The 18,719-nt window shown below is 35.9% G+C and overlaps 1 protein-coding gene across 7 annotated transcripts in view; it reads right to left on the bottom strand.

Annotated features, from left to right (window-relative positions):
• Positions 1-1,295: 1,295 nt before the first annotated feature.
• The window catches only part of TLCD4 (TLC domain containing 4), a 42,085-nt gene continuing 24,661 nt past the window's right edge, over positions 1,296-18,719 (bottom strand). For all 7 annotated transcript variants that reach the window (XM_050307470.1, XM_050307473.1, XM_050307472.1 and 4 more), the window contains 4 exons: positions 15,088-15,146; positions 13,172-13,266; positions 11,175-11,248; positions 1,296-7,833 (listed from right to left, as the gene is read on the bottom strand). In XM_050307470.1, coding sequence (XP_050163427.1) covers positions 7,518-7,833; positions 11,175-11,248; positions 13,172-13,266; positions 15,088-15,146 — 544 coding nt within the window. In that variant the 3' untranslated portion in view covers positions 1,296-7,517. The remainder of the gene's footprint in view (positions 7,834-11,174; positions 11,249-13,171; positions 13,267-15,087; positions 15,147-18,719) is intronic.

Here is an 18,719-nt window from a genome sequence, read left to right as displayed (position 1 = left end):
AGTAAAAGAAGACAAAACATTAGTCCACCATCTAAAAAATGAGATGTCCATAGTGAAAATTAAATTAAAAATTTTTAAAATCTTAGTGCAGAGTTATCACACCAATATGAGGAGAGAAGTTTTTAGCAAGAACACAAAGTAATAAAAAAAATTTGGGAGAAAATAAAGAGCAACTTTGCTTCAGAGGATGACAAAGAAGTGGATATATATGTGAAATAAGTTTCTATATCATACATCTTAAGGAGGTATAATGTTTCTCACACTTTAAACAAGACTTGTTAAATGTATCGGGTTAAGAAGGGCTCACTGAAAGGCATCCCTTGTTCCCAGCCGTGCTCAGTCCTTCCTTTCCACTATTCAGTGTTAAAAGCTGCCCAATGCCAATACAAAAGCCTCCTACCAAGCCCCCATTGTCCTTCCTCAAGCAGTTGGAAATCTGACCTATATAGCATCTGACCCCAAAAAATATCTGTTCCCAGACATTCACACTCACTTCCAAACAGACCAACTAGTTAATGAGTAATTTTCTACACTAACAGTGTAAAACTAGTACCCTAAGAATAATTTACATATGGAAGTAAATACCTCTCAAAAGGTGAGAGGTAAAAAAAGGAAAAACACCTCACTGCTTTGTGTTTTCTTCTAGTAATTCAACCATTGCATAATACAAAAGAAAACCCAAAGTAACACGAGTAATTCCTGTGCTTGGAAGCCAATGGTTAAAACATAAAACAGCAACTTCCTGTAAGGACGCTCAGAGAAACCTCCGAGTTTTACCACACGATCCATGCTTCCTAGGCATACATTCACTGCACATACAGAATCTAGGAACTGCCATATTGAGGGACTTAATTGCCCATCTTAGTATTCAGTAAGGGGCTGTGTAGTGCACCATATTTATAATACACTGCCAACAGCAGCTCTTTTTCCCCAGAGCCTTCAGACAGCTGTCCAGCTTATGTCCTGAAACATGCACTATTATAAGAACAGTGCAATATAATTATACTATCCAACACAGAAGTTCTCCCCCAATGCACAAGAGAAATTACATTATAAGTTACACTGCTGGCCCCAGTGATGTTCTACATAGAATTTCAGCCTTGACAAGTCCAGCCACCTGAGCAACTCCAGTCTCCACCTCTTTTTAAATAAAAAAGATACAGTATGAAATCTCAAGATACCACATAAGCCAGTTGCTACAGATCTGAACCCAAATAAAATTGTTCTTTCATGATGCATTCATTATAGGTACATAAGCTATTACCATATAAGAAAGAAAAATTCACAAAATAAGAAACTGTGTTCCTTTCCTTTATTATGAAGTACCAATACCTTGCATACAACATGCAATTTATTGCTTATTGACATTATTGCATATATCAAAGGGGAAAAAAAATCAGCCAATATCATTTTATGCAAGCTCCTAAACTGTTTAAACAAATATAGAAATGCCTTACAGTATCACTGAAATGCAAACAAATAATTCAGATTCTTTCTTGTAATAAAAAGTAAATTTAAACCCACAATACTTAATCATTTGCCTTACTACGACTGATTACATTTATCACCAATCTGCAGAATTGTTATATTGCATTTTTAAGTTCTTGTGCCATGATAAGGATTGCTACTACAATCAGGTCACATTACTAGTTGAATTCAATAATGTGGTCCTGACATTTTGTGATAGTATTAGTATTTACTGCAAATCAGATTGTCAAGGTTTACCAGAAATCAGTATAGCAGAATCTACAGTTTTCATCCTCACTCTGCACATAAATTAGATATATTTATCAAGTTTCTTCTTAGGTAGAAGGTATAAATATTTTTTAATTACAGGCTCCATTACTTATGCTTAACTTGTAACTCATTTGTTCCCAACAGGTTTTTTAATTTGGTTTTATAACAGGTTAGCTGTGCTTATGGGTTAAATTATTCCACATGTATAGGTACCTGTCAATATTAAAGAAAACACTGTTTGACATATGCATGCTAGAAACAAATCCAGGATATTTGGATGTGTGCATATTAAATGTGCAAATTATATAGCCGAGCTCATGATTAGCCCTTTTCCTCCCTTCCCCCTATCATTTGATGGATTTCTCTTGTGAAACTGGAATAGGATTACAATAAACAAAACCAATATATGCCATATTGCATTCAAAATGTTGCGTTCTGTATTACAGCTTAGTATTAATATTTAAATGTTGCTTTCAAACTTAGCAAATTTTTAAAAATACCAAAATTTAAAAACTTAGAAGACAATTTACATGCAACATGTTCCACTTGGGTGCAGATTCTCATATACTTAAATATTTATAGGCTCATAAAAGCATGTCCTGTCCACAAGACAAGTACAATGTTTGACATCCCACACATAGATTAAAAATAAAGATACAATACAGAATATTTTATTTGCTTTTATATTTTCAATTTCAGTAAGTAGGAAGTTATAAATAGCACACTGAATCATTATATGGTTGATAACAAGCCATGCTGAACTCTTCATAATTCGCTCTCTTGAAGACATTTCTTTTACATTACAGCTAGGTTAAAAATGTATGTACTTTGTTATAAACAGATGGCCTTTCAGTACAGGACATCACACAATGAAATTGTTCTCAGAAGAAATTTTGCCAAAGTATTTTTTATACCAAATGATACAATTTATTTTTCATAGCTACCTTGCATTCTTTACTGAGCTATAAAGTGCTTGGTTATTATAAATAGAGCAAGAATGTCAAAGGAGGTAGCTAGTAGAAATTTTTAATGGGTAAGAACCATTACGAAGTGTTACTACCTAAAAGTATGATTTGATGCATAATCCCAGATTTCTAAACAACCCAAGCAGCACCTCTTTCATCTTTTCTGCCATAAAAAGAACTTTCAAATTGCTTTCAGAAAATCCTAAGACCTTCACCTATCCAACAGAGATTTTATCCAGGTTTAGATGAATGTTAAAAGTCCATAAATATCATAATTATTTCCATTTGACTGCTGTCAGAATCCCAGTAATTAAATACTGTTCTTTTTCCAGCTGTATTCCATAGAGAAATTTGACCAGGAGCAAACTTTCTGTCATGAAGTTCCGTATAGCCAGAAAATGTTGTTGTACAGTAGGCAATTAAAAATACGAAAGGGGGCTGCGATACTTTTCAAAGTCTCCTACATTTGCACTTTCTAATCTAAAAATTCTAATCCCTTTCTATTTGCTTTATTGATGGCTTTCCCCGGCAGCCAACACTGCACCAGACCCTAAACTCGAGAAATTGTCAAGCAGCCCTTTATTTTTCTCTGAATGGCTCAGCAGAAGCATCACAAAACAATTTTACAAACTTCTCTAAGTGGTCTTTTACAGAAAACTTGTATATACATATGCTTAAACACACACAAGGCCATGAGAAAAGTCCTCTTCATATAGTAATCAACAACTGATATCCCATTTTATACAGCTTTAAAATTTTAAAGAGTAGTTTCATTTTCCACTGCGAACAGAGATACAGAACCACCTAAACCTTTCTGCTATGTATCAAACTGCTGTTGTCCCAACTACAGCAGTAGGAAGACATCTGGATCTCTATGGGTGTTCTCAAAGTCTTCTCCACCTCTCCTCTTTAAACCTGCCTAAATGCCTTTGCTTGCTTGTGTAAGCTTTTACTTTTAGGCTAATGTTTGTTCTGCAGTATAAGTAATCTTCTCCCACAACATTTTAAGTAAAGATGAAAGTTATTCTCTTCCAAACACTTTGACTAATTTTTAGTCAGCTTTAGTACAAAATTTGGAATTCTTAAGAATTTGTATATGAAGTCAGTTACCCTCATTTTCCCGTGCATAGGATATATTTAATTTCTCAACAGATTCTATTTTTTAAGCAATTAAGTTATTAAGTTATTGAGCTCACGCAAGATAGTATGTATGTATAGAGGTAGAGTAGGTTTCAGTAATGTAATTCTTACCACTGAAGAATTCGCTCAGATAACATAAAGCATCTCTGTAGTGTGAGGCTCTCGACTTCACCAAAATCCACTGAAACACTCATTGAGAAAATGAGTATTTGAAGTTTATTTCCTTTCTGCAAGTACTGATTCCGCAAATCAACTACAAAAACAGAACTTGACCTACCATTCCCTGTAGTAGTTCTGAAAGTGGTAATTACTAATCCTTTGATGAAAATGTAATGTCATAAAAAAGGGAAACTTGCATTCCTACACACAGCCCTACCACTACAAATAGTCTCTCCCATGATCATCAAACTGATGTCACCTTGTATTGAAGAATGGAAAAGAAAAAAAAATTAAGATAGCTGGGTATTTTTACAATATTAACTCCTTCCATTTGATATGTCCACAGCAAAGACACCTGGTGACATGCCAAGAGTCTGCTTTTATAATGCATCTGTTAAAAATATAAGTTTTAAGCCACTAATAAGATATTACATTCAAAAGCAATTATTACGATGCTACTGATCATGCATTTACTTTTTTTGCATAAGAAAGACACAAGCTTTCAACACTGAATTTCATCAATATTTCACCACATTTTTCAAATTAATAAAGTGCAATTAAAAAACTGGGTGCCGCAGCTATCTAATTTGCTGTATTATAAGCTTTTAATAGTAGGCAAAAAGTGCCCGGTACTACTGTATTCAGTACATCACAGCTTTGCACCCTGTTTACTAAAGTCTTTGCCAAAGTCACAGCTCTTAATAGTTTTTTTCACAAAAAAATTGTCTTCTGATGCACAGCAGATGCATCAGGCCATAATTGTAATATTGTTTAAAAAAAGTTAGAAAATTTAAACCTAATGCATTGCAAAATAGAGTTTTAATTACACTAAATTTGTACAGCGATCCAAGGTACTAGCTGTTTTAAAAGAGTTATTTCACTGCCCTTCAATTCTGGATTGTTGCCCAAAGTGTATTATGCAGAGTTTGTTTGTTTGTTTTTACTTTTAAATAAAGTTTTAACATTAATTTTATTTTAGCTTTACTTACTTCACCCCCCCCATCAGACACAAGTCTATCTATAAGTGGAAGAAATAGACCATTTTAATAAATGGTCTCCACAAAGAACAAAATATTTAAAATATCAAAATATTAAAGATTAATGCTAAGAAATTATGAATTTCAGAATATTTTCATGAGTTATCACCTTAAAAGTTGCTCCAAATTACCTTGTTGACTTTTTTCATCCTACTTTCCAAATAACAGAAGCAGACTTCTGCTTTCAAACATATTCTCCAAAATGTTTCAATTTACTCCACTTGTTTTAGAAAGGAACAAGCTATTACAAAACAATTCTCTGATCTAGGGATTTTAAAACCACAAGAAAAAAGTACTTCATATATACCTTTAAATCACAAAGGTGATAGACACACAAAGCCTTTTTATGAAGCCTAAATTTTGCATTAGATTGACTGAAATCACATTTGAAAAGATACCAGGTTCTGCAGATTAGCATAAAAGGGAATCGGTTTCTTTCTACAAAGGATCAACTCTAAAAGACTATGGATTTAGCAGCACCCAAATGAGGTGCTGCGCTCACGCAAATCATACAGCTCAGCAGATTAATTGCCAACTCTCCCAAGGCATAAACAGATCTTTTGTCTGCAGGCCTGTGAAGTATTCATAACCACAGAATGCAAAAACCAGGAGTACTAACAATCCTTGCTTTCTCCACTAACTAGGCAGGATTGGGAAAAAAGCCTGACCAGCTAAACAGCGGAATTAGGCTTTTAAAAGTGAGTGTTGCACTTGTCCAAACAATACTCCCTGACAGCATTTTAACTGGGCTACTCAAGTCATTGCAGCTGCCTTGGTTATAAGGCATTTCAGCCTAAGGAGTCCTCCTGGGCTCTTACAGACATCTCATTCGAGTCCCTCAGCAGAGTGCACAGCACAGGGCACGCACACCTCCGACTGCAGAGGGAGCGCTCACATCGTCCAGCTTTGTCAGAGGGACTTATCATCCTACTCAGGGTAAATGCTTTGTCTTTTTCCTTAAAAATAAACAGACTGCCACAATAATTGGGATTTGCACTAAAGTCTCAGTGAAAATGGGTGCTTTTAGCACGCCTTACCAGAAGTTGCAACAAATAACAAGTAATGTGAAGAAAAAAAAACAAAACAAAACAAAGCAAAACTACGTCAAGGAAAAATACTAGAAGTTAATCAGTCCTGATTCCAATATGGTTAAAAGTAAACAAAACCAATTTACACATAAATATAGCTCTCAAAATCATTTTAAAATAAAACAAAACTCAGAATTTCCTCAAATTGTATTATAAGTTAGATTTAAGACTATTCTGAGATGATAAGGTTCCTCTCTGATGACCTCCAAACCTTCAGGTTCAGAGAAGGAGGAACTGAGTACCTATTGACAAATGTGTGTTTAAAAAATAAAAATTTGTGTCTATGGAGGTGAACTGTTCCTTCTACAGAATTACCATACAGCTTTACAGAAGTTTGGCACAGTTAATTCAAGAATGTTTTTAGTCAACACCTCAGATTTCTGACTTGATCTACGTGGAAAATGTGACAAAAACCCTCAAGACTTCATATCAAATATTACATTTGTGTGAAAAAAAGAAAAAAAAGCATTACTGGAAGGTATATGTCATGTATATAGAAGAATTCCATCCCTCTGAAACTAAACTCTGAATCCAAATAGCCAAGGGTTAAAAATACTCCAAGGAGAGTTGCAGCACTTCTCAAAGGTAGTAGCAGCAAAGGAAAAAGCACTCCAGTAAAAATTACATCGTTTCCACATATCATTTACCATATTAATTTACAAAAAAAAATTCTATGGGCAACTTAGAAGATGTACTATTGCATGTAATCTAGCACAGCAAGTGTGAATTCTTCCCATCAAAATGTGAATTTTAACCATTTTTAAGATATTACGTAGTCTTATAATACAGCATTTTAGATAAAATTATTTCATAAATTTCCCAAAATGTTTTGATTCATATAAGGTAGAACAAGAAGCAGTAAAAGACTTCACAGAATCAAAGCCAAACTTTTAGCTTTACTTGCAAAAATTAAAAAGTTGTCAAGAATGAAATCTTGATTGTTATTCCTAGAAGAAAACATAGAAACGTGACTGGAAAATTGCACCATATCAGGAGTTTGGGGAATTTTTCATTTTCTAAAAAAAGAGATATGTCAGTATTCACTGGATTTATAAAACACATTAATCTGAGAAACCTGAGTGAAACACTTCGAACACACTGGTGGACGACAAGCAAGTAACCAGTCTACTCCTTTCTGATTTCTGTAGTTTGTAACTGCTTAGAACAGACACGTGAAACTCATCTGTGTGAGCTTTTGTTTTTATTCCTCACGGGACAGGATCCGTAAAGCGTGGCCCTGGGTGTGCAGGCAGTGTGGCTAGGGAAAGAGTAAGGTCAGTACAGAGGTAATACCTTGTTTCCTTAATAGGAGCATTCCATGGCAGAAATGTGCACTGTTTCAGTGAACCCAAATTATTTTCATAGCAGAAATTTCATTTCATGTACGATTTCTAGGCAGATTTTCCATTTCTGTGAGTTTTGGCTTCCTTGCGTCCAATAAGACAAATCACTTTGTAGCATCCTTTTGCAATTTTGAACATCCACATCACGTTCATAACATCCAAGACAACACTTGAGATAATCCAGGCGCTCTGGGCTGCAAATCCTAATCTGTGGAAAGCTTCTGTTCCAAATGAAGCAATTACGTGGCTGTAATATATAGGCATGACGGCAATCCTCACCACGAAGAACACAACTGTCATCAGCACACCATTGATGATGTTGGCCTTTGAAGATTTGGGATATCCCAGTACTTCAAAAAACCACCTGCAAAAGAAGTGTTCACAGATACCAGGCAGACTTGAAGCCATCTCATTTAAAAAATATTTTACTTCATGGTTCTTTTTAATTAATGATTTATTAATTGCATCTACCCTTATATTTTCTAAATTATTGCACTGTGTCTTGGCCCAGTTGCAAACTCTTCTGCTTGGCTGCACTTTCTCCCTGCCACTTCAGTAGTGTGCCACATCCCGTACATAACAGAATAACACATAGAAAACCCTGATGTGAACTGTAAATCAGTTGACAACCAGTGTGCATTTCAGTGACTATTGTGTAATACACAATAATAAAATTATCTTTTAAAATGGTGAAGATAAATTTATTACTTACTATTACAATTTGTATCAATGGGCAACTAAAATCTTCTCTGTTTCTCCGAAAGCAATTCTAGAATTGTATTTGGGAATGGTAATGTAGATACAGCTCCAGTTTATCATAATTGGGATTTTCTGACTGCTGCTCTTCAGCCCAAAACAGGAACTTCAAAAGCAGACATTGTAAATGGCTCTCAACCATGTCTCAGCTTGGAATGCTATGCAATGAAAAAGATAACTCTAAAACCTGCCTCTCTATCTACTACTGGGTCACAAGTGGTCTTTAAACAAGAATTGTTGCATATTAATTCCTTAGTAGCCAGGCATAACTTATCTATTGCCTGGCATACAGAACCTGAGGATTGAATGCCTAGAAAAAGGAGTAATAAACTTCTAATTCTTTGCCACTCACACTGAAACCAGAATAAACACAAGTAAAATTTGTGCAGCGATGGCAGACAGGACCAGAGAAAAATAATTTAAATCATTGTATTCATGATGGGGAAGGGAATGAAATAATCAGTTTATTTCTAATAAAATTCAAGGCTAGAAGTATTTAACAAAAAAAACAACAACCCACAGTTCTAGAACTGGTTTTAAAAGTAATTTTTAATTTAATTACCTAATGATTGCAACCTAAGTAATTATTTATATACATATATATATATACTAAAAAGATTTGCCAGACATCCAGTTTTAACAGAAATACTCCAAAACTTCATTAAGCATGCAATTAGAACAACTAAAATCCAGGCACTGGAGGTGACAGTCCAGCCTGGAAGCAGGATGCTTTATCACAGAACACCTACTGGGATGATGAAGAGAAAGACCTGGTATGTTTGGTCAGATTTACGATCAAAGCCTGTACTTGCAGTGATACATACAATGCAGAATCAAAAAGTAACATAAAAAATGTTTTTCAAATATACTGCAATGTGCCAATATAGGTAACTGGACATCAGCATAGCAACTTCCCTCTCCCAGCAATTTTAAGAAAAAAAACATAAGTCTGTAAATCACAGTTACCATTACAATTTTACCCATTACAGTTCAGAATTAATTATATTATTGCTGATACTAACATTAAAATATCTAAATGCTTGGCATACAGACAACCTCCAATTAGAGATCCCTAACAACACAGACAGGAAGTACACAGACAGTTCTGAGATTAGAATATATCTTTCTGTATTTTAATAATAGCTCTTTTGGTAATACTAAGAATGCAAAAAGAAACATCATGTAAGTCATTACCATTATCTACTACTTACTGTCTTAAGGGTCTGATTCTCTTCAAATTTAATGGGGAAAAGAAAATCATGCACTAATGAGATCCCTTAGTGCAAGGGACTTTATCTCCTGCAGTGATTCCTGCTATTCTGAGAAAGCTCTGAATGTCAGTATTCAAAGACTCACAATCTCACCATAGGCACTTTTAGAGTATAACGTAAATTACTTTTAATAGACAGATGTATCACAATGCTTCCTAATGCCACAGTCTGAAAGGTAAGCGTCAGTACAGGTACCCCCTTAAACCCAGGATGAATTCCTGTCCTGGTAGAAGTCAGCTGGGGGAACAGCCATTTCCTAGGACATGAATATCGATACAAAACCTAGAATATAGTATGCCCTTCTTTCTTAAGTGAGTTAAAAGTGTTTATTTACTCTTCAGTTTCTCTGCACACACAGAGCACAGGCAACATTAGACTATGATCTCCTACTCAACTGCACTGGCGTAAATGAAAGAACCCTCTGGAGAGCTCCGTTATCCCACCCACTCCTTCCCTAAGTTTGAGTTTGCCAAACTAATGTTCAAAAGGGATCTCAGCACAATCTATTTTATTCTTAAGAGCTCTGAGGAATGCTACAGTGTCATAAAATATTTCAGAGTTTACAGTCACAGTGCAGTAATGGGTAATAGCCTGTCTGCAGGAGGATTACAGTTTCTGTTTGCCTTATCCTTTCTCTATCAGATACCTGGAAGGAAAAACAGATGCCACACATGTAGAATCGGTAAAGTAGAAATACACCCCAAAAAGCATGGGTGAGGAATAGATACCTGATACACTGAAAGATCTGATCCTACACTGCAAAACAAACAGAGGAAGAGAAGACAACTGCAGCATTGCTCTATTTCAAAGCCCCTCACCTGAGGTGAAGTCTTTCTGGGGCAAATCCCTGTCCCCACGTGGGTTGTGGTGGCTATGGAATAAGGAGAAAGGCCACCCTCCCCACAGCACTGTGAAACTCCACTGACAGCTTTCCCATTCCCTGCAGTTATGCAGCATTATCATACTCCTTTTCTGATACAGCAGCGAATCCAGTAGAAACACTTAAACCAGAAGACAGGGCACGATTTGACTCTCACTGAACTTTGCCAAAGAACCTTCTGTCCCTTTCTTCTCTAATCACAAGCGTGAAAATTAATCATTCCAGATAAATTTAGATGCTTTACTATTTTTCTAATTTTAAGTGCTGAAAATGACTTGCAGAACTATTTTTGAAAGCACATAAAGAATATACATTTATATTATTGATCTACACGTGCAATAGTGCAAAATAAACTTCAAATTATATAGGGCAATGTAATTCCATTCTAGGATTCTGATGACAATATTATCTTGCTTCTTCTCCTGGTCCATGATCCAAAGAAAAAGTCCATATTGAAAATGCCTTTATTATAAAATTTAAATGAATATACAAAAGGTAATAAACAATATCCTATTTGTGAACTTTTTTGTTTGGTATTTTCATAAATTTTGGCATTTCAGATGAAGTCTGCTCTAATCTAATAAGGAACTACGGGGTGAATACATTAGTTATAGTGTTGCAGCAGTGTAGCAGCAGAACATCTTCACAGCAAAAAAGACTTCCATATAGAAATCCTTAGTTCAATATATATAAATTTCCTTTCAGTAGACATTCAAAAACTATAAAAAAACTTCCTGAGTGATAGAAATAATAATGCAGATTTTAAAAGAACTGTGGAAACATTCCCTAATTACTTACCGTTGATTGACAAAAGGAGTGGAGAACTCTGCAAGTAGACGGAAGTTTCCAAAATAAGCCAGCAGACCTTTGCTCTGGTTAGCAAAACAAAACAGACATACAAAAATCAACAATGTAGATGTGAAATTGTCATTTAAGTCTTCAAGTATACACAGAATGATACAACATCTCAAGTTCTTTATTTAAACTGATGGTGAGTTTGCCAGCTGTGGCCACCTTCCTTGCACTTCCAAAATGAGTTTTATCATAAAGGCTGCAACTTCCCTTCAGGTATCTCCAATCAGTAGCTTCTTACTTCAAATAAATCTTTAAAAGACTTACAGTTAAGTGGTCATGGAAAGCTAGCTAGAGAAGACTTGCACAAGTAGTCATAGGTTATAATTATCATGATACTACTGCTGTCTAAAAGAATTACAGATATTTTTGATTTCTCAATGTTTAAACAAGCCCAAACAGGAACACTGTATGCTAAAGAAAAATCTCCCTGCGTTGTTTCAGGAACATTATTTGCCAAAGCAAAGAGGAATTCTCAGCTTTGATTTGACAGCAGAAAAAGCATGTAAAGCCCTTTCATCCAAGAGCAGAGCTATATCCACATAATAATAACAACTGCTTTAAACATGCTAACACTACATTTTCTGTTTACTCTAGCAACAACTAATGCATTTTCTGCATCAGGGATTAGCTTTCGTACTAGTATTTTCATTTATCTAATATTCAGTTCTAATTCACTTTCATCCATGATAATATTAGTAGATGTAATTATCTTCAACCTGAAACAGAGTATTTACTTGTCAGTGTACTTCAGCCCCTTCAAACCATTACATGGGAAATCTGACACTAATCTGGCATCTGGACACTTTTAATATTTTAAGCCTGGGATTCACACAGTGGGAAGGGAAAGAAAAAGGGTAAATGAAGTAAACTGTATTTTGTAAGATTGCTTTACTGAATGAGCTTTTCAAAAGAAATTCAAGAGCATTATTCTATTCTGGACACCAATAGCATTTCTACCAGAGTTACCAGGACATCTTTGAGAAATTCCAGCAACAGTAGCAGCAGCAATGAGTACCTTACTCTTTATCCTATAACACAATCCTTCCCCTTTTCCCCTCATTGTATGTGCACCACAGATCTTTATAGATATATACAGTTAATGGTATATTGTTTCCCCACCAAATTAACCTTAAAAAAGAAGTCTCAGAGGATCACTTCGTCATAATTGATAAAAAAAAATAAATTCATAAAACAGAAAAGAAAAAAACCTATCCCAGAAAAATCACATCCATCTGACTATACTACATGCATCACAGTTAGGAATCACTGACCTGTGGCCTTGCAAATACAATCACAGAATCATTAAGATAGGAAAAGACCTTCAAGATCAAGTCCAATTGTTAACCCTGCACTGCTGTGTTCACCACTAAACCATATCCCCAACAGCCACATCCACGCACCTTCTGAACCCTTCCACAGATGGTGATTCCATCACTTCCCTGGGCAGCCTACTCTGATGCCTGACCACCCTTTCAGTGTAGAAATTCTTCCTAATACCCAGTCTAAACCTCCCCTGGCACAACTTGAGGCTATTTCCTCTCATCCTGCCACTTGTTACCTGGGAGACAGAAACAGAACATAACGACCTGAAACCATTTCCTTCTAATTTTCCAACTAAATATTCAAGCTTGTGCTTTTATTTGAAACCCTTTTCTATAACCATATGAAAAGCCCTTCTGTCAATGCCTCTTTACAGCAAAAACTGAGAAGAGTTTTAACTTCAGCCATTACCCATTTTTGTTGAAGGAGTGTAACACTGAAAAGGCATGTGCTTACCACAAATAACAGATAAAAACATTTAGAAAGAATGATGACTGAAAGTGTAATATGCTTTTCACTATCAAGTGAAAAATGTTTTCAACATTAAACAAATGAGATACATAAAAGCATTGTCTTCAATCTCATCTGCTTGTTATGTTGCTAGAAAATACAGCACTTACCAGTACAAAGGAGTAAGCATACAGAGCTGCCAAGTGATGTATTACAAAAAATTTGTCACCAATTGCCTTCCAGTAGCAAATAATAAGCAACAGATCTACAAAAGAACAGAAATAACTATAAAGAACATTTTATTATACAACCACTGACCTCAGAATAGTTTATCTAAGTTTTAGAGATATACCAAGACAGGGTATCAGTACAAACTTGAATCAATTATCTCTGAAGAGAGCATCTTTATCCTAAAGACTTTACTTCAGCCAAAAAATTAAGCAACAGTATTCTCCCAACAATTGTGATTAATTATTACTTTCCCCATCAATGGAAGTACAGAAGCAATAACTTTAGTTGAAATATTTTGGAAGAAAAAGTGGATCCTGAATCTCACCGTGACATCACACTTCTGACCCAAAAATCTGGAATAAGTGACCAAAAAATAAAAAGGTAGGGGGTCTACAGAGGGCATAGTAAATAAACAAATACATGCAATAAATGCAGGGATGTATTATGGGGAACTTTTGAATCAAAAATGGGGAACTGTTTACCAAAATATTTTGCAAAAGACACTTGGAATGATAAGCATATTACCTCTATTTATTCCAAATTTTCCAAGTACTGCAAAAATGACATAGTGGACCTGAGTTAATGTTATAGGGAAAGCTTTAACAGAAATGTTCTTTCTTCTCCCATGATGGCCTGAGATTTCAGATCTTCTTTTCTGTACTGGAACAAGCAATTTCTGGCCCTGCTTTCTCCAAATGAGAACTTTGGACTGAAATATTAGTGACCACGGTTCCAAATCAAAGACTTTACCCCCTGCCTTTTTATGTGAAGTGTGTCCCTTGATCTCTTTTATATTAGCTATCCTCAGGCAGGCCTCTGTATCATCTGACATGGCCATTACACTTCCTATTAATAATTAAATATTAACTATATAAGGAAGTGAGAGAATGAGTGGCCAGGTTGAGATCTCTGTTCAAAGGCATTCATTAATTCATAATTAAAATCTAATGCATAACTATTCAAAAATAGATACTGATTAATTTAAACATGGGAGCAGAAGTTATGCAAAAAACAGAGACTTAAACTAACCCACAGTTTAACAGAGTGTGCTGATCACCAGAATATCAGTTCCACTGGGGTGAGTAATCTAATCTGAGAGATAAGCAAGTCCATGGCCCAGTCTCTGTCCAGAAACTTCAACCTAACATGAGAAGTTTTCCCTGAATTGAAAGTAGTTCAAGTCACAAGTTTTCACTTAGATAAGTTACTATTTTCCCCACATAGCAAAAGAAAGCTCCAAAGCATTTTGTAGCAAAGTTTCCATGACAATTTTACTAGACAGCAAAATTAAGAACATAAAACATACGTAGGAGTAAAGACCATACCAAGAAAATAATTTAAAACTTCCCTGTTTTATACATGTTTAAGTTTTGGCTTAAAGTGAGACTAAAAGATGGGCATGCAAGATCCTATGGCATCATTTGCCTCAGTTTGTATTGAGGACTACTAAAATTCTTCTGCCAGCATTCTGAGGTCACAGGAAGAAACAGTATGATAAAAAAGCTACAAGTTGTAGACACTGTGAAGGGAGTGAAGGGCAATGCTCTAACACCTCTTCAATTGGCCAAAGGACAAAACTGAGCTGGAGTTGGTGGTTGCATATCAAACCATCACAAAGCCACACTGCGGCATTTCCTCAGTGCTTGGGGCGACATTCCATCTTTCACATCTGCTAGCAAGATCCTGTGATTTCACCACAACCCACAACTCCATTAGCAATCATAAAGCCACAGTAGAAATTGTATTGTATGCACATATCACATCTTCAGCATAGTGGCCTCGTATAAATATATAGGTGTAGTGTCTCAATATAAATATACAGATAGTGTGTGTTATATATATGTTGCATAATTACCAGAAATGAGGTAGCCTGTGGTAATAGCAATATTCAGCTTCACCATTGAAGGGTCACCCCTGTAAACATACCAAAAATACATAGTTACAGCCTTTTTAACAAGGTAATTTGCAAAGGACATACACATATCAAACACAATGTCCATCAGGTCACCTTATTGTTGGCTCATCAGTAAGATATAACACAATTTGGTTAAGAAGAGTTCTAGTCATGAAAATTGATTCCTTTTCTACCCAGATAAAAGACATCCACTAACTACCCTAATCAGGATTAACCCCTGCCTTAAGTGTAGAGATTGCCCCAAGAGCCTTGCTAGAGGTTAGAACTCAAATAGAGCAAGGTACTCTGAGCTGGCTTCTCTGGAAACTGAGGATGAGAGAGAACAGCCCAGTCAGTGTCTTTTACCTTTAACTGACACTCTGTGCCTCCATTTTTGTTTTCTGCCTGTGTGAAAACTTTCCTAAGGATGACAAAAATATCTTGCTCAGCTGGTCCTTTTCATATTCATAATCAGATGGATGCTTATAGGGATAAACAGAATAGAAGTAGACATGAAAGGCATTATTTGGCAGTTCTTTGAAGCCAAGGAACCTTCGAGGAGAAATGCTTTCCAGAGAAGTTTCACACCTTTTTAGTGCCAAACATGCAGCAGGTAAATCTCTTAGAAGCACACACACAACTTCTGTTCTTCGACAATGTTCAACAAACCCAGACTTGTGATTACAGACGAAAAAAGGGAAGCATCCACATTACAGCAAGCAACATTTGTACTTTCCTCTGCTGTCCTCTTCCTACTTGGAGGGGTTTGGTAAGCAAATCTCTTCTAACTTGATGTAAAGATCGCAACTTATTAAGTAAGTTGTGGAACTAATCTAGCTATGTTTTGTGTAAGTATGAATTGAGTTTCAAGTGACAGATCAACCCATTCATAAAATGTGGACTGCTCAAGAAAAGCTGTGAAAGCAACCTTTGTTGTAAACCTTTCAAGAAAAAAGGAACCTAACTGTGCTTACAGCCACCTCCAGTACAAAGTCTACCCCAGCCAGAACACAGTAAAATGCTATTACTTAGCTTTAATTTCCTAATCCTATTAAAATGGAGCAGTGCAAGAGATTTCCTGTATTATTAAGATCTGTTCAGTAAATTTTAAGGTTTGCCTAGTATCTGAAACTAACTACTTCCTTAAGTGAGAGGGTAGCTTACAGGAAAATAGGACTCCCAAACCAGAATACTGCTGTAAGACAAAATAAAACCACTATCAGGAGAGCCTGGAGCTCACTCCACCTCTCAAGATTGGCCATAGAGGCTCTCTTGACTACAGCTTGAGATAGGAACATTTTTCCATGGCTTCAAAACCTGATTTCATGAGCTACGTAGGTTGTGGGTTGAGTGCTTCTTTAGGTTTAGACATAGAGCATAGACAGATGTGTTCTCCCTACTTTAGCAGAAACTCTTTAGTTACAGCCCTCCTGTTAGAGCTCCCAGATGCAGCAGCAGCAGCCTCACAACCCAACTTCTACGTGGTCCCAAAACATTTCAGCACAACAGCACCAAGACTGAGCCTTCATATTCCTCTCCAGAGAAGATGCAAAGGACTGAGTATATGAAATTTGTTCCTTGATACTGGGAAACATGACTTAACTGGATGAGACAGGGAATGGTTCACTTCCCTTCTTTTTTCCCCAGAGAATGGTCACTTTGCAACAAACCTTCTTTAGACTTTCCAAACCAACACTTCAACAACATATATGGCTGCACTGTCCATCACTCTCTTCCCTTCAAGCAAAGTCCATGTTAGAATCCCAAAATAATCTCAATTAATGGAAAACTTAGAGTTTAGTCTAAAATATTCTAGGTTTCCTCATCTACCTCCTTGAATGGAAAGTGCAGTGGAGTTAATGAGCACTGATGCTGGCAGCCTAGTTTTGATGCAAGCAAGAGCCAGGAATGACAAACAGGGAGTGACTTGAATAAGCAAATGGGAAGAGCTATCTCTTTGGTGATTGCTAAGGAGCAATGTGTGGCAAATGAATTACACGTGGACACGCACAGTAGAACAAACAAAAGTACACGACTGACTTTCTTCAAAGTTCTTTGCAGATACAGTGATATAAAAGGCTAATCAAGCAACGGACTTTGAAAACTGTAATGACTATAAAATGAACAGTCACAGGAAAGAGTCTACAACTTAATTCACTTATTTCACTTATTTACATCTTCTCTCTCTCCTTATCTGATCTCTACCACCTCCACATTTTCTACCGTGTGATTCTCACCACCACAAAAACAATTTCTACATAATCTGTGTTAGCTAGTGTGTAGTACATACAGAAAAAAAGGAAAAGTGTGAGAAGTCCCAGACCACCAAAAAAATGTATATATACACAACACTGATGTTTCCCTGTAACTTACCAATGCTCCAGTCTTTGTTACGAGCTACCCTATCTATTTTCAGTAATACCACAATTCTCTCTCCATTGAGCCCAAACCCTTAGCAGGAATTCTGATCTGTTCCAAGACATATGGGTATCACTATCACCACATATTTAAGCTTTGCATGAACCCAGAAGTTAGGCTGGCATATGCAGAGGCTCAGAGCTGGTGATTTTTCATTATAGATAATAGATTTTTCATTACAGATATTTTTAAATCCCACTGAAAAAAAAAGTTATTGAATACTGTCATACAGTCAATGACTACACGAAGATGGTGAAAATAACTAAAGGAAAAGATTGTATCAAAACCTTCCCAGCAGTCAAAAATCTGAGCATTTTCAGACTTCCTGCTAGAGCTGTGCAATCAACCTGCACGAAGGATTCCTGGACATTTACTCACAAACTACTGAAACTAGATACACAAATATTTCTGGTATTATTAATAAGAAATTCCTACAGAAAGGCTTATGCATCCTTCATGTCTGTAAATGACAAAGTCCCACAGCTTATAAGGGTATTACATGCCCAGACTAAGCAGCCTTGTAAAAGTCCATCGGGTATTTCCCATATAACTTGTTTTTTTATCTCTTCAATTTTACTAAGGCTTCATAAGCAACATTAAGTTTTCAATATATTATACAAAATATGTATTTACATATAATGCAACAAAAAATTTCTCAAACTCACTAAGAACAAAAATGGTTTGATTTCTATTTAATTTGGATTTTTCTTAGAATTGCTCCTGAAAATTTAGTAAATGTGAAGATCCTATTTATTTTTCATCACCAAGAGGCTTTTATTTCTGCCATTCATGACTTCTTTTGTACTGTTTAGAACAACATCTACTCAGACAAACCAGGATAAAAGCTTCTATCTGATAAAGCCTACAACACTCACCAAGAGAGTCATAATAACATGCTGCTTTTAACATGGTTAACAGATCTCATAAGATATTCAGACTGTATCTGATCTCTCTAAAGATATCAGGATGCAACCAAAAAAACCAGCCAACCTAATTATATATCACTACATACAGAAGAGGTCAATGTTGCCTAAATATACCTTAGTGCTACATTTATTAAAGCCACAGAACAGGTCCATGGCAGAATGCCTCAAGAACCCAATCCTGTCTAATCCATGCTACATTGTCATTACCTTACAAAAATGTACTAGCGGAACAAGCATCAGACACTGTAT

The sequence above is a fragment of the Myiozetetes cayanensis genome, unplaced genomic scaffold (assembly GCF_022539395.1).
Source record: "Myiozetetes cayanensis isolate MyiCay16 unplaced genomic scaffold, myiCay2020 scf12, whole genome shotgun sequence".
Taxonomy (NCBI): domain Eukaryota; kingdom Metazoa; phylum Chordata; class Aves; order Passeriformes; family Tyrannidae; genus Myiozetetes; species Myiozetetes cayanensis.
The sequence above is the reverse complement of the archived record's forward strand: the minus strand, read 5'-3'. Positions and strand labels throughout refer to the sequence as shown.